General features: G+C 42.8%; 1 protein-coding gene across 3 annotated transcripts in view; it reads right to left on the bottom strand.

Moving 5' to 3' along the window:
- Window positions 1-7,450: 7,450 nt before the first annotated feature.
- Window positions 7,451-17,079, bottom strand: part of ROR1 (receptor tyrosine kinase like orphan receptor 1) — a 192,839-nt gene continuing 183,210 nt past the window's right edge. For all 3 annotated transcript variants that reach the window (XM_069981375.1, XM_069981376.1, XM_069981377.1), the window contains one exon: window positions 7,451-10,668. In XM_069981375.1, coding sequence (XP_069837476.1) covers window positions 9,241-10,668 — 1,428 coding nt within the window. In that variant the 3' untranslated portion in view covers window positions 7,451-9,240. The remainder of the gene's footprint in view (window positions 10,669-17,079) is intronic.

Here is a 17,079-nt window from a genome sequence, read left to right as displayed (position 1 = left end):
CATGTTCACATATGATATAACACTGGCCACTTTGTGACCCGGCCGTGTCACAGAACGGCCTGTGTCAGAGAACATCATCCCGGTCGGTACTAGAGCACAGGCCGGATGATCTTCATTTCTGTTGAATTGGGATGCATCCCAATTCACTGTTGCACACAATGGAGCGTGCAGCCGGAGCCGCACTCTCCATTTTGTGAACTGACCGGTTTCTGTGCTGCCGCTTTTCAATGAATAGTGGTCGCAGAAAACTGATGTCAGTTTTTCGCATGGCTGGATGAAATCCCTGCCGGTGTGTATACTATGGGGGAGATTTATGAAAGGGTGTAAATATACACCTGGTGCAAACTGCCCACAGCAACCAATTCAAATGCAACGTATGTTTTGTATAAATCACGGCCGTTGTTGCAAATTGCAACAATGGCCGTGATTTATGCAAAACATACGTTGTGTGAACATGGCCTTCTTTTTTTTTACGGATGATACAGATGCACTACGGATGAATTTTTGTGGATTGTGGACGGAAAATTGTAGATTTAAAATCTGGCCTATGAAAACTTACAGATGTGTGAACGAGACCTTAGTCAGTACAACTGCTACAGGGAACTGTGACCAAACTGTGATCCAGCATAAGTACGGTAACCTTGCAACCCTGTCCCCTAGATCCAGGTCATGTCTGTGTCTACCCCAGGACTGGTATGACGATGGGTATAAACCCTCCAGGACAAACACAGATGCTTCTGGTAATTGAATGTTTTATTCTATTTCCCCCGTTTTAGGTTTTCAGCACTTGATCTCCTGTCTGTTTGATGTGTGTATACATAAGCTCTGTTTTTAATAACGCTCGGCAGGCAGGGATATCGGCGCCGGGCAAGGGAGGACTGGAGCTTAATATGAAACGATCCATTGGGAACCAAAACCTGGCCCGAACGGAGAATTATCCAAATATTAAGGAATGTGCTGTTTATACAATTTCCTCATTGTAACACGTTAAAAGTTAACGCACACAATAAAAAAAGACGTGTAAAACACAGGCAGGTTTACAAGGTATAGGACAGGATCTTACTGCATGTAATAAAGCAAGTCCTGAAGGGGTTGTCCGGGATTATAAAAACATGGCCGCTTTCTTCCAAAAACAGCTCCACACCTGTGCACATATCATATTTGGTAACAGAGCTGTAACACCACACCCGACCTTTGGGCAAGTGTGGCGCTATTTTCTTAAAGAAAGTGGCCATCTTATTTTTTTTAATTTTGCACAAAAAATTGCAAAACTTTTCCCTTTAGTTTCTGTTTAAATTACCCTTTCTCCTTTGTGTTTTAGTTTTTTACGTTTTTTTTTTTTGTTTTGTTTTTTAAATTTGCTTGCTGTCAGTGGGAGCCTCCTGGTTCAGGTCTACAGAGTACAGATCTAATGGTGCGTTTACAAAGACAGATTATCTGACAGATTTTTGAAGCCAAAGCCAGTAATGGACTTGAAAAGAGGAGAAATCTCAGTCTTTCCTTTAGGACCTGTTTTCTATCTGTAGCCTGTTCATGGCTTTAGCTTCAATAATCTGTCAGATAATCTGTTTATGTAAAAACAAAATAAAACCGTTCACAGCCGATCCTGGTAAGAAGTGTGCATGTTAGAGAATGGATAATTTTGTTTTAAAGAGGAATTCCACCGAAACATAACTTTTGATATGTTGCTGCCCATGGTGAGACTAACAATTCATTCCATACTTGTTATTACCTATTCAGTCTCCTTCTTCCAGTTCTGAGCTGCTGCCTTCTGCTGGAGACACAAAAATATGTGTGTGAGCTTTTCTCTCTGTCCCCCTCCCTCCCCCTCCCTTCTGAGACAGATGACAGGGCTATTCTGAGGTCAAGTTGCTGATGAACTCACTGTGATTATCCTTCATAACATTACAAAGAAGCTACAATGTTGCAGATAAAGCCAGTCAGGGACTTGTTTACATCAGCCGTCTCAAAAGGCAGAGGGGAGGAGGGGGAGACAAAGAGAAAAGCTCACACACAGATTTTTTTATTTTTTAGCATAAACCAGCAGCTGAAAACTAGAAGAAGGAGACTGAATAGATATCAGTCATCTCATTATCATTAGAGGGCGAGGTCAGCAGAGTCATCTCATTATAATTAAAGGGCGGGGTCAGCAGAGTCATTTCATTATCTTTAGAGGGAGGGGTTAACAGAGCCATCACATTATATTAGAGGGAGGGGTCAGCAGTCATCTCATTGTCATTAGAGGGCAGGGTCATCAGATTCCTCTCATTACCATTAGAGGGCGGGGTCAGTAGAGTCATCTTATTATATTAGAGGGAGGGGTCAGCAGTCATCTCATTTTCATTAGAGGGTGGGGTCAGCAGAGTCATCTCAATATCATTAGAAGGCAGAGTCAGCAGTCATCTCATTATCATTAGAGGGAGGGGTCAGCATAGTCATCTCATTATATTAGAGGGTGGGGTCAGCAGAGCCATCTCATATTAGAGGGCGGGGTCAGCAGAGTCATCTCATTACCATTAGAGGGTGGGGTCTGCATAGTCATCTTATTATGATTAGAGGGTGGGGTCAGCAGAGTCATCACATTATATTAGAGGGTGGGGTCAGCAGAGTCATCTCATTACCATTAGAGGGCGGGGTCATCAGATTCATCTCATTATAATTAGAGGGCGGGGTCAGGAGTCATCTCATAAGGTGATGTTTCATAGCTGGCTGACATTGGGGCATTAGATTGTGTACCGCGGCGTCAGGGGCTGCTCTATCTGTGATAAAAGATAAATGGATGTTATACACATGACGCCTGCTTCCCCCTGTGTATTATACAGCACTGTGTACATTACCCAGCAGACCAGCCATTAAACCATAGGGGGTTGTGTGCGGCTCGCTGTGCTTTATTGCCATGTTGACCCGCACTGAATGGACGTTCTATGACCTGACGTCTTACCGTATGCAGCAAGCTTTTCCTGCACATAACTTTTTAGGGTCCAAAAGAAGGATTTTATGAATATGGATAAATCTCCTGCAACACACAGGCCTGTATTTCCTCATTTTCTGGAAATCTTTCTTCCCCTTCAGCTCCGTACATTAAAATGTAGCATGGCTTCCAAATTTCCTTTAACAGACTGGCTGTGAAATCTGCAGCCAGAAGGTTCCTCAAAGTTCCCATTCATTGTGCAGTCAGCTAAAGGTGAAGCGACCACGGCTGACTTTTAATATTCGGTGACACTATTAGTATAAATATTATTAGTGTGAGAAGCCAGAAATCGTCCAGTGCCGCTCCCCACCGTCCGCTTACACCTCTGCTACGGATATTTAACACTTTGGTATCCTCTGGCTGTGAGGTAATGGTCACCTTTACTCCCCTGCATTTTATACCATGCATAAAAGGAACACTGCCCCTTTAAATCAGACCCCTCCCCTTCTGACATTACAGCTGAAACATGGAGCAAGCCAAGCTGTGAAAGGTCCCTTCTTCTCTGGCGGATTTCTACAAGGCTGTTTGTTTCAGGGGTTTCTAGAAGTCTCTGCAGACTGTCCAATAGACAAGCTATTACTATATGTTTTTATTGCTTATCATACATTTTTTGCTTTAGTACTCCTTTAATGGGCACATAGGGATGTCACATGTTAAAGACGCACTCAACAATTCTTTTTTATTATTATATAGTGCAACATAGGCTATTATTGGAAAGCCCATGACCGTCCAAACGGCCCACATCATCACTCTCACGGCCGTTCCGTCAATGAGGCCGACGCAATTAAACAGGCATTTAGCAGGCAGAGAGGGAGAATGGTGAAGGTCCTCAAAGTTACAGTGTGCAGGAACATAGGCCTGATTACAGCGAGGAAGACAGAGATGTAAAGTACTATGTGTGTGTTTGTCAGTAAGTGTATGTGCTGTATCTGTGTGTATGTATATATGTATGTATCTGTATGTCAGTGAGTGTATGTATGTATATATGTATGTATCTGTGTGTCAGTGAGTGTGTGTGTGTATGTATGTATGTATGTATCTATCTGTGTGTCAGTGAGTGTATGTACTGTATCTGTGTGTATGTGTGTCAGTGAGTGTATCTATCTATCTATCTATCTATCTATCTATCTGTGTGTCAGTGAGTGTACACTACCATTCTAAAGTTTGGGGTCACATTGAAATGTCCTTATTTTTGAAGGAAAAGCACTGTACTTTTCAATGAAGATAACTTTAAACTAGTCCTAACTTTAAAGAAATACACTCTATACATTGCTAATGTGTAAAATGACTATTCTAGCTGCAAATGTCTGGTTTTGGTGCAATATCTACATAGGTGTATAGAGGCCCATTTCCAGCAACTATCACTCCAGTGTTCTAATGGTACAATGTGTTTGCTCATTGGCTCAGAAGGCTAATTGATAATTAGAAAACCCTTGTGCAATCATGTTCACACATCTGAAAACAGTCTAGCTGGTTACAGAAGCTACAAAACTGACCTTCCTTTGAGCAGATTGTGTTTCTGGAGCATCACATTTGTGGGGTCAATTAAACGCTAAAAATGGCCAGAAAAAAAGAACTTTCATGTGAAACTGGACAGTTTATTCTTGTTCTTAGAAATGAAGGCTATTCCATGTAAGAAATTGCTAAGAAATTGAAGATTTCCTACAATGGTGTGTACTACTCCCTTCAGAGGACAGCACAAACAGGCTCTAACCAGAGTAGAAAAAGAAGTGGTAGGCCGCGTTGCACAACTAAGCAAGAAGATAAGCACATTAGAGTCTCTAGTTTGAGAAACAGACGCCTCACAGGTCCCCAACTGGCATCTTCATTAAATAGTACCCGCAAAACACCAGTGTCAACATCTACAGTGAAGAGGCGGCTGCGGCATTTTGGGCTTCAGGGCAGAGTGGCAAAGAAAAAGCCATATCTGAGACTGGCCAATAAAAGAAAAAGATTAAGATGGGCAAAAGAACACAGACATTGGACAGAGGAAGACTGGAAAAAAGTGTTGTGGACGGATGAATCCAAGTTTGAGGTGTTTGTATCACAAAGAAGAACGTTTGTGAGACGCAGAACAAATGAAAAGATGCTGGAAGAATGCCTGACGCCATCTGTTAAGCATGGTGGGGGTCATGTGATGGTCTGGGGTTGCTTTGGTGCTGGTAAGGTGGGAGATTTGTACAGGGTAAAAGGGATTCTGAATAAGGAAGGCTGTCACTCTGCACCGCCATGCCATACCCAGTGGACAGCACTAGATTGGAGCCAATTTCATCCTACAACAGGACAATGACCCTAAACACACCTCCATATTGTGCAAGAACTATTTACAGCAGAAGCAGCAGCTGGTATTCTATCATAGGTAATGGAGTGGCCAGCGCAGTCACCAGATCACCACCCCATTGAGCTGTTGTGGGAGCAGCTTGACCGTATGGTACGCCAGAAGTGCCCATCCAACCAATCCAACTTGTGGGAGCTGCTTCTAGAAGCGTGGGGGGGCAATTTTTCCAGCTTACCTCAACAGATTAACAGCTAGAATGCCAAAGGTGTGCAATGCTGTAATTGCTGCAAAAGGAGGAATCTTGGACGAAAGCAAAGTGTCATGTAAAAACAATGTTATTTCAAATACAAATCATTATTTCTAACCTTGTCAATGTCTTGACTCTATTTTCTATTCATTTCACAACGTATGGTGGTGAAGAAGTGTGACTTTTCATGGAAAACACAAAATTGTTTGGGTGACCCCAAACTTTTGAATGGTAGTGTATGTACTGTATCTGTGTGTATGTGTGTCAGTGAGTGTATGTATGTATGTATCTATGTATGTGAGCATCTGTGTGTATATGTGTCAGTGAGTGTGTGTATGTATGTATGTATGTGTGTATGTGTGTCAGTGAATGTATGTATGTATATATGTATGTGTGTCAGTTAGTGTATGTACTGTATTTGTGTGTCAGTGAGTGCATGTACTGTATCTGTGTGTACTGTATGTGTGTCAGTGGGTGTATGTACTGTATGTATCTGTGTGTCAATGAGTCTATCTATCTATCTGTGTCAGTGAGTGTATGTGCTGTATCTGTGTGTATGTGTGTCAGGGAGTGTGTGTGTGTGTGTATGTGTATGTATGTATGTATGTATCTATGTGTGTCTCTATTTCCGCTCGGTTGTAGCAGTAGCACACCATAAATATCTAAAAAAAAGAATGCCACACAAAAACATAAAATGCAGACTTGTATTTCCACTTCTGCTGTATAAAACAATAACACTTTTGTGCAAAACATTCAAAAACTTATAATACAAAACTGTAAATTAAGCAAACAGCCGCTTCCCCCCTCCCCCATAATTAAAAAAAGCCTAGTATTTATATACACAATCCGACAGTGTGAAGAACATAATAATATTATAAAAATACGGTCTGAACATTGCTGAGTGGTTTTCATAAGAACGATTTATAGTCACTACAAAAATTCAGCTCAAAAAGAGTCATACAAGTAAAAAAAACAAAACAAAGCAGATGAGACGGAGGAGGGGAGGCAAGTACCAGACTGTAACGCTGCTATCACACATGGCAGTTTTTGTGCCAAAACCAGAAGTGAATCCAACAGGAAAGAGAAGTACAAGTCCTCCCTTTATATTTTCCATCCCATTTGAATCCACTTCTGGCTTTGGCACAAAAACTGCAGTGTGCGAAACCAGCATTAGCAGGCAACTGCAGTTCATTGGTCGCTACTATATTGTTACCTAAGCCATAGAAAATTCTGGAGGTGCCAAATATTTTGGTATGTTGACTCTATGAAGTCAAGATGAAAAACAAAAACTTTCAAATATATAGTACAGAGTGGTGTTGTCCAACCTGTAACTCTCCAACTAAAAGGAAACTACAACACCCAGCATGCTGGGAGTTAAAGTTTCACAACAGTTGAGGATATGATATAGTGTAGAACAACTTCTGACACCCTGTAATCCAGGATCAGAAAAAGCTGTTTACTTTATTGAAAAACAGCGCCACCCATCTTTAGGTTGTGTGTGGTATTACAACTTGGCTCCATTCACTTCAATGCAACTGAGCTGCAAAACCACATGGTGCTGTTGTGATAATAATTACCTCACCCACTAAATCTAATTGGGTTTTCACGGACACGTACCACGCTGATATCTTCTTCCCCGCCTGGTTTTGACCTCTGTGTTTTATCCCATACTATACTCTGTGTAATTTTATTAATTTATAATTTCCAATAAAGATTTTTGTTATATTTTTCTACCATAGACAATCTGAGTAGAGTTGTGGTGCTGTTTTTGCAAGATGGCAGCCATGTTTTTCCAATGCTGGATAACCCCTTTAACCAAAATCATTGGGAAACTCTTTATTATCTGACTGAAGCCAAAACAACAACTCTTATCGGTACTCCTTGAACACACTAGTCTACATAACTTGTTGAAACCATGTTTTCCTCTGCAGAGCCAGTGAGCTTTAAATCGGAGGCTGTCAGCTGGATCAAGGAGAGGCACAAATACATGTATGTAAACTTTGTTAATTATATTCCCGCACGCCCTGACTTTCTGCTTATTTTTAAAGGGGTTATCCAGTGCTACAAAAACATGGCCACTTTCTTCCAGAGACAGCCCCGCTCCTGTCTCCAGCTTGGGCAGGGTTTTGCTGCTCAGTTCCATTGAAGTGAATGGAGCTTAATTGCAAACTGCACCTGAACTGGAGACAAGAGTCGTGTTGTCTCTGAAAGAAAGTGGCCATGTTTTTGTAGCACTGGATAACCCCTTTAATGTCATGGGACTAATCTCTACAACATGCTGTATATTAAATAAAAAATATTCTTCTCCTCAAATACTGTTTTTTGTTCAGCTAGTTCCCTTCTTAAATGGCTTGCAATACAAATAGCGTTACTTATCTGCCTGATCCCCCGCTGCTGCCCTTCCACCAAGGGTCCCCACTGATCTCCACATCCTTGTCCTGACACACAGGAAATACCTGCTCAACCAATCCCTGGAAGCAATGGTGACCTGGCTTAGTCGATGACTGGCTAAAATAGAGACGAGAAAGTGGGGATCAACAAGGGCTTTAAAGGGCCCTGAACAGCTAATACAGTCCAAGCTGACAACTAGAGCTGATCTTGATGATTGACATAGGTCCAATAGGCCAATAATCTGCCAATAATCGCCACATCCAACTGGAAGCCTACCAATTTCAAAGGTGGGAGAACCAGTCATTGATGTTGTCCATTTGGCAATGAGATGGTGTACGGTACGTAACTAAATCTAAATTTTTTTTGTTGGATTATTGAAGTTTTACTGTACAAAAAGTTGATTGTCTATTTTCAATCTAGGTAAATTGTGGTGTTTCTAATAAAGAGGAAGAGGACAAAGTTAAAAAAAAAAAAAAGGGTGTGGCTACATTCGTGCAAAACTAGCACCTCATCAGGTTCTTTGTGGTATTGCAGCTCAGCTCTATTCACTGTCATGGAGCCGAGCTGTAATACCAGACACAACCCATGGACTGTTTTTTGGAAGAAAGCCGCCATGTTTTTCTAATTTTTTACTCTAACACGGTGTGCAGAGTCAAACAGACGTCATAGGCCTTTATATGAGCGTCTCAATATTCCATTATATGCCTCTCTTGGATTCGAACCTCAATGTTTTGCTATATTTTTGGACAAAAAGGTGTTTTTCATATATTGGACTCAACATGGAACATAAAGCCTCTATTCTTACAAACCTCTTAAATTCTTATGTTGTTTACAGTGAACAAGGTATTACATTGAGCAGCCAATGGCTTTTTAATGAGTCTCGGCTCACTTGTGATCTTTGGCAATGTTAGAGATGCATATATATTGAAAAGGTTGTCTGGGATCAGAAAAACATGGCTGCTTTTTTTTTATTTTTTAGAAAATAGTCCATGGACTGTGTCTTTTATTGGGGCTTAGCCTCATTAATGAATGGGACTAAGCTGCAATACCACACACAACCTTTGGACAGGGGTGGCACTGTTTTGGGGGGTAAAAAAAGCAGTCATGTTTTTAAAACCATAGAAACCTCTACACCAATGGCAATCAGATAGACATAAAACAATAGAGTCACCGCATTCTGAACTGCATACAAGTCCACCTGTTGAGGGTAATAGTCTAACTTCACAGAAGATACCTGAAGGAAACATCCGCTGAACATGTGGAATGACCTCAGTTCAATAAAAATACTTTATATAAAACTTTTTTTTCAGATTGTTTTCTTGCATATAGTATGTACATATCTACCACAAAATATTACAAGTCTGCTGAGATCATCGAGTCATTGTGTCCATGGTGGATGTCAGAGTCTTCAAGTAAAGAAGATTGTTTCATGTCCACTTTGTAGGGTTTCATACCTTTGCTTCCAAAGGATTGTACTCCTATACTACTTGGATGGCTCTGCATAGACATATGGGATAGTAAAGGGATGTTGGCATCTTGATTGGATCCTGAAGATGGTAAGCTGGTCACGTGACCAGTACTTGTTGACCCACTTGCACTACTTGGAGAGCGGCTTTTGGGGGGTGGGCAATGCTGAATGACTCTTGGTGGCCCAGGTGGTTGGTAGTGAGCAGTTGGAAAAGCAGCATATCCCGGTGGGATAGGGTATCCATTGATAGGTATGAATCTTTGATTTTGAGGTAATGGTGGCCCTATAAAACCAGTAATCTGGGCCTGTGGCATTCCTTGTGCTGAAAAAAGAAAATTGGGATACCTTTGATTGCTCAGATTGCTTACAGGGCTAGCACTCAGAGATGTGGTCTGTGTTGTGGCATTACCTCCCGATGGCGTAGTGGAGCTTGTATGGCTTGAAAGTCCTTCCCATGACCTCAGCCTCATGTGGATATCCTTGAACCTCGGCCTCCTAGACGGTATCTCTTGCCAACATTCGGTCATGAGACTATACATTCTTGGAGGACAGTCCTCAGAACATGGAAGCAATTGCCTCTTCCTGACCATCTCGATGACTTCTTGGTTACTAAATCCATAATAGGGTTGAAGACCAAAGCTGAAGATTTCCCACAACACCACACCGTAAGACCAGATGTCCGAATCGGTGGAAAACTTCCCATACATGATTGCCTCTGGGGGCATCCATCGAATGGGAAGAAGAGACTTGTTTTGAACTCTGTAATAATCGGCTGAGTAGATTTCTCTCGAAAGTCCAAGATCGGAAATCTTTACATGAAGTTGTTCTCCAACTAATATGTTCCGAGCGGCGAGGTCTTTATGAACAAAGAAATGACATGACAAATACTCCATACCGGCTGCGATCTGAACAGCGATGTGCAGAAAATCTCCATGATCGAGGCTTGACTTAACCGTCCCATCTTCATCGCTGCTGCAGCCAACATCTGAATGTGGGGACCTCATGATGAGGAATTCATGGAGATCCCCAAGATTCATGTACTCGAACAACATGCATACCGGCTGCTCCTGGGTGACCACTCCAAGAAGACACACAATGTTGGGATGGTGTAGCTCGGCCATGAGAGATGCCTCCTGCTGGAACTCTGCCCATTGCTGTGGATTGTTATAATCCTTCAGAGTCTTGATGGCTACAAGTTGAGCATGATCCATCCCTGGGAGGTAGAGGTGACCTTTGTAGATCTTTCCAAAAACGCATTCCCCCAGTTCTTCCATAAAGCGCACTGCAGATAGAGGGAGCTCTTTAGCCTTGGTCTGTTTAAAGAAGAAACAGGGAGAAATCAATGTTTATTCCTAGGGAAGTCTTATTTCCTAGACATGATGATGCTCTACATTACTAAGCATAGTCAAAGAAGTTACCCAGTCTAAATACAAAAAAGACTCTTAAGCTGGCCATACCCATCGGATAGCTCTTGACTGAACTTATCGCTCATGATTCCCCTATACGGTTCATATGCATGATCCACAATGGTTTATACCCCTGAGAACAAAAGGATAGGGCATCTGAAATCCAACTCTCTCCCGACAGATGAGGTTGGAAGGCTACCTTATACAATAGATGGTAGGCCATTTCCGTTCGATAGTTATTAAAAGTGTATAGGCATTGCAAGACTTAAAATCTGTCCTTCTTGGTGTCTCATTCATTTCATTGGAAGGAGAAGTCAAACCAAGAATAATTAGCCGTAAGAACAAGGTAAGACATGCGGGATCTATTTAAACTCTTAAGAAAATACTCCCTATGTGTGTTCTATATGCTGGGTTACTACATGAATAACTCGATGATCTTTGCACAGCACCTCATACAGCTGTACAACACAGCCCCGGGAGCCGACAGTGTACACAGGTTCCTATGAATAGCTCTGATGAATTCCTAGGCATCTATTAATAGGATATCAAATGAGCTACTGACTGCAAGTATAAGATGGAAACTCTGACATCCCGAGTATCAACAAGGAGATTCCACTGTGTCTGCAACGCTGCATCGGGATTTGTGAGGTTTGTGTCATTGTGTATACAAGAAACCCTCATTCTCTTGGCCGGGATGAGTTCTCTCTGTCAAATTTGGTATTGCAAAGATTAAATCTCATTGCTGCGATCCTGGGATCATCTTTTCTGTTGGACTCTTGTTAGGTGGTGTCCCGACTCTCCCCCAAAAAAAGATGCCAGTGGAGAGAAGGCTCAGGTATGTTGAGTTTTTACCACTTAACACTATTGTTTTGGAAACCACCCAAGCTGTTCTGCTACAGCCAGTCCCTCTCCATTAAGGAAACATGAACATTCAGCTGTGTCAAACGTTGATGAGTATATGGAGGTCTGGAAAGAGAACTGTTGGCCAAATAAACATTGGGCAACAATTATTGAAAGTGTATGATCACCTTTACAAAATGGAATAGTCTAAAGTGGACAACCCCCTTTAAATTACAGTTATGGAGTATGCGTTCGATCCCCCAAAAATTGACATAAAAACAGAAAGTACAACAGTGAGTGTACCATGTCACCACGTTAAGGTGTCCTCAGAGACATGGTCCTATTCTAGTATTTTCACACTAGCAATGGCCTCTCCTGGGCCAAATAAGCCTACAACTGGGCAGATAGGAGCCAAATTTCTATTTATAACACTTTTTCAAGTTTTAGAGCAAGTTTATATTGTGTGTATACCGGGGGAGTATATTTGGTACTGCCTCCTGTTGGCTTGCACTCAGTCTATGTCCTGCAAGTGTTATAAATAGAGATTTGACTCCTATCTGCCCAGTTATCTGCTTATTTGGCCCAGGAGAGGCCATTGCTAGTGTGAAAATTCTAAAGTAGGGACCATGTCTCTGAGGACACCTTAACGTGGTGACATGGTACACTCTGTTTGATCAAAAAGTTTGCTTTTTATCATGTGTACACTGGGGGGGGGGGGGGGGAAATATACAGTGGTCCCTTGGATTACGAGCATAATCCGTTCCAGGACCGTAATCCAAATCCACTCTTAAACCAAAGCAAATTCTCGTATAAAAAATCATAAAAATGCAGACAATTGGTTCCACACCCCAAAATAATGATTTATTATTCTGAATAACATGTAAAACAGATGAAACAAACATTCAGAAACAGCAGAATACGTGATATTATAAGTCACTGTACAGTAATGGAGAGGACGAGAAATACAAGGGCTGACAGAGACTGCAGGGAGCATGAAGGAATGAGTGGGGAATATGTGGGCACATACATGCAGCACTCTCTGTCTGGGGAGAGAGGGGTTACAGCTATGGAGAGATTACCTCCACAGTCCTTTCCCCTGATGTAAGCCCCAGCCTGAAGTGGGTCTGCTATGATTTGGAAGGTGAGGGAGACTTCCTAGGTCAGAGTATGGTGCTGTAGACCACACAATGCAGACCATTCCCCTACTCCACTGGCGCTCCCACCCAGTACAGGGAGCTCTTAAACCAAAGCAATGCTCTTAAACCAAGTCACAATTTTGAAAAACTGTGAGCTCTTAAACCAAAATGCTCTTAAACCAAGTTACTCTTAAACCAAGGTACTACTGTATATGGTAAGCATTTGCACCTGTAGGTTGCTGTTGCACTTTTGTCTTTTGCCACACGCAAAATAGGACCATTATCACGCGCCTGGACAGATTTGCTCTAAACCACAGTACTTTGATGCTCCAGATCAAAACACCACAAAGCGTGGAATTTAGTAAAAAAAAAATGAAAATCCACTAAAATTTCGAACAATCATTTACTAAGATCCTCACTTTTGAATATCTACAGAGCAGGTTTTTATCGTGTGTACATCGGGGGGCAGGGGTAGTATAAATAGTAAGCACTTGCACCTATAGGTTGCTGTTGCCCTTTCTGTTTTCTTGTCTGTATTTAAGCCACACGCATAAGACCATTATCACGCTTCTGGACAGATTTGCTCTGAACCTGTCATGACAGGCAGGCATAGACAAGACAAAAGACAGTGGGCCCTAGATCTGAACCCACCCACTGTCACCTGCCTACTTGCCTCAGTCGACCCTAAACGGTCGTGGACAACCACGGAGTCGGTCCCTACACTGTGTAGGTGAATACACAAAACGTAGACAGACAAACAAAACACAATGGAGGATAGTCAACTAGCAGGGTCAAAACCAAACAGACAACGCAGTACAAAATCAGAAGGAGAGCGGATAGTCAAATGTCAGGCAAGAGGTCAGAATACGGGTAGAGCAATAGCAAGGGGATTAGGACAGGGAACACTGGGAAAGGAGCAGGGGAGCTGGGACTAGTAACAACTAATAGCCAGCAGGGAACTGAGGGATCTGACTGCTTTTTATCCTGGATCAGAGACTAGGTCCAGCAGCTGATTGGACCAGCCCTGATCCCAGCACCAAGCTCAGCTGAACAGATCTAGCAGTGCAGTAACCCCTGCACTGCCAGAAGTCTGACAGGCAAGGTAGGTGTGGCTGGAAAGTAAAACACAGTTCATTCAGTGCAAAAACAGACAGAAATTCAGCGCTTCCTCGGCCGCCCGGCACGGACTGAGGAGCGCAAAGTCACATTTCTAACAGTACCCCCCCTCTTATGAGGGGCCTCAGGACCCTCACTCAAAGGACGAGGCTTAGAGGGGTTACAATTGTGAAATTGTCTAATGAGACGGGGAGCGTGGACATCTCGGCTTGCCACCCAAGTCCGTTCTTCCGGGCCGAACCCCTTCCAATGAATGAGGTATTGAACGGAGTTCTGCACCCGGCGAGAGTCCAGAATTTTCTCAATTTCAAACTCAAGCTCCCCTTGAATGACCAGGGGATCTGGAGGAATAGACGGCAACACAGGAGTGATATACCTTTTCAATAGAGCCTTATGGAACACATTATGAATTTTCATGACTCTTGGCAATTGCAACCTGAAAGAAACAGGGTTAATTATCTCAGTGATGACATATGGCCCAATGTATTTGGGTGCCAGTTTTCCAGACGGAACCCTAAGTTTCAAGTTTTTGGTGGAAAGCCACACCTTGTCACCCACTAGGTATTCTGGGCCAGATATGCGTCTTTTGTTAGCTTGTTTTTTCGATAATTCCTGGGCTTTAACCAAGTTCTCAAGAGCTTGGGCCCAGACTGTGCACAGTCTTCTATAGGTTTTTTCAGCTGACGGGTTAACAGATTCAGCAGCATGCGCAGATGAAAACCTCGGATTAAAACCATAATTGCAGAAAAACGGCGACATTTTGGTAGAATGATTTTCTCTATTATTGAGGGCGAATTCTGCCAAGGACAAATACTCCTTCCATTTGTCCTGGGCACTAGAAACAAAGCATCTTAGAAATTGTTCTAATGATTGGTTGACTCTTTCAGTCTGCCCATTAGTCTGAGGATGGAAGGCAGATGAAAATGCCAATGAAGTCCCCAATCGACCACAGAACTCCCTCCAGAACTTAGAGACAAACTGCACCCCTCTATCAGACACAATGTTCTCTGGAACCCCATGAAGTCGTAAAATGTGATTGATGAACAGAGATGCTAACGTACGTGCATTAGGGAGTTTCTTAAGGGGAATCAGATGGCACATTTTAGAAAATCTATCAGTTACGACCCAGATAACAGTCTTCCCTTTTGAAGATGGCAAGTCAGTGATAAAATCCATTGAAATGTGGGTCCAGGGTCTCTCAGGCAAAGGGAGAGGATGTAGAAGACCTTCAGGTAATCTACGAGGAACCTTGGACCTGGCACAGACCTCACAGGCCTCAACAAACAGTTTAGTATCTCTGGCCCAAGACGGCCACCAATAATACCGTGAGAGCAGATACTTTGTGCCAGCAATGCCCGGGTGACCTGCTAAAACTGAACAGTGGGTCTCTTCAAGAACTCTGAGTCGAAGGTTGGGGGGTACAAAGAGTTTTCCCTCCGGGATGTTCCTAGGGGCTAGGGATTGTGAATCTACCACCTGGGCGGCAAGGTCAGGTTGGAGGGTGGCAACGACCACACCTGGTGCTAAAATAGTCTCAGGTTCTTCCCTGGGGGCATTGATGGCCTCAAAGCTGCGAGACAGAGCATCCGCTCGGACATTCTTAGAACCCGGACGGAAGGTAATTTCAAAATGGAACCTGGTAAAAAATAACGCCCACCTTGCCTGTCGAGGAGTAAGGCGCTTAGCTTTATCAAGGTATAAGAGATTTTTATGATCAGTTAAAACCCTGATCTTATGTTTAGCCCCTTCAAGGAAGTGTCTCCACTCATCAAAGGCCCATTTAATGGCCAACAACTCCCTGTTACCAATGTCATAATTACACTCAGTTTTAGAGAACTTCCTTGAAAAATAGGCTACAGGTCTAAGATTAGTGAGGGTCTCGGAACCTTGTGAGAGGACCGCTCCAACCCCCACTTCTGAAGCATCTACCTCGATGATGAATGGCTGATCTAAATCCGGCTGAATAAGCACTGGGGCCTCAGAAAAACATTTTTTCAACTGTCCAAATGCCTGTACAGCTTCGGGACTCCAGTTCACAAGATCAGCTCCTTTTCTGGTTAAGTCAGTCAGTGGTTTGGCAATGACTGAGAAGCCTTTAATAAATTTTCTATAATAATTGGCAAATCCTAAAAATCGTTGCAGGGCCTTTAGACTAGTAGGTCGTTCCCATTTCTCAATAGCAGCCACCTTCAGTGGGTCCATACAGAAGGAGTTAGGGGTGATAATGTAACCCAGAAAAGAGACCTTTTGGATCCCGAACTGGCATTTGGACAGTTTAGCGTACAGATGGTTCAATCTGAGCAATTCCATAACCTTACGAACATGACCTATGTGTGAGGCCCAATCAGGAGAGAAGATTAAAATGTCATCCAGATAAACTACTAAAAATTGCCCAAGATATTTACGGAAAACATCATTAACAAAATGTTGAAAAACTGCCGGCGCGTTGCTTAACCCAAATGGCATAACCAGATATTCAAAATGCCCTTCAGGCGTATTAAAGGCAGTTTTCCACTCGTCCCCCTCCCTTATTCTTATCAGATTGTAGGCCCCACGTAGGTCAATCTTAGAGAACCACTGGGCGCCCACAATCTGATTGAATAGATCCGGAATTAGGGGAAGGGGATGTTGGTTCTTAATGGTAATCTTGTTTAGTTCACGATAATCAATGCACGGTCTAAGACCACCATCTTTTTTCCCCACAAAAAAGAACCCAGCCCCTAAGGGAGAACAAGAGGGACGAATGTGACCTTTGCGAAGGCTGTCCTGGATATATTCTCGCATGGCCTCCCTCTCAGGTCTAGACAGATTGAAGATTCTTCCCTTAGGATACTTGGACCCTGGCATCAAGTCAATCGCACAATCATAAGGTCGGTGTGGCGGTAGCACCTCCACAGCCTTCTCATCAAAGACATCAGAAAAGTCAGATAAAAACTCAGGAATTGCTCCCTCCACAGGAGAACAATCTGTGACATTCAGCGCAATACAATGAGAAGCACAATTTGGCCCCCATTTAATCAATTCCCTGTTAGACCAGTCAAACACAGGATTATGCTGGTCCAACCAGGGCAAACCCAAAATAATGTCAGAGGATAAGTTATCCATAACCAGAAAATCAAGATTTTCTTTGTGAACTGATCCAATTTGCACCTCAAGATGCGGAGTGATGTACTGGATTTTACCCCGGGCCAAAGGGGTAAAATCAGCACCAGTAATAGTTAATGGA

The sequence above is a fragment of the Dendropsophus ebraccatus genome, chromosome 8, assembly GCF_027789765.1.
Source record: "Dendropsophus ebraccatus isolate aDenEbr1 chromosome 8, aDenEbr1.pat, whole genome shotgun sequence".
Lineage (NCBI taxonomy): Eukaryota > Metazoa > Chordata > Amphibia > Anura > Hylidae > Dendropsophus > Dendropsophus ebraccatus.
This window is presented reverse-complemented; position numbering and strand designations above follow the sequence as displayed.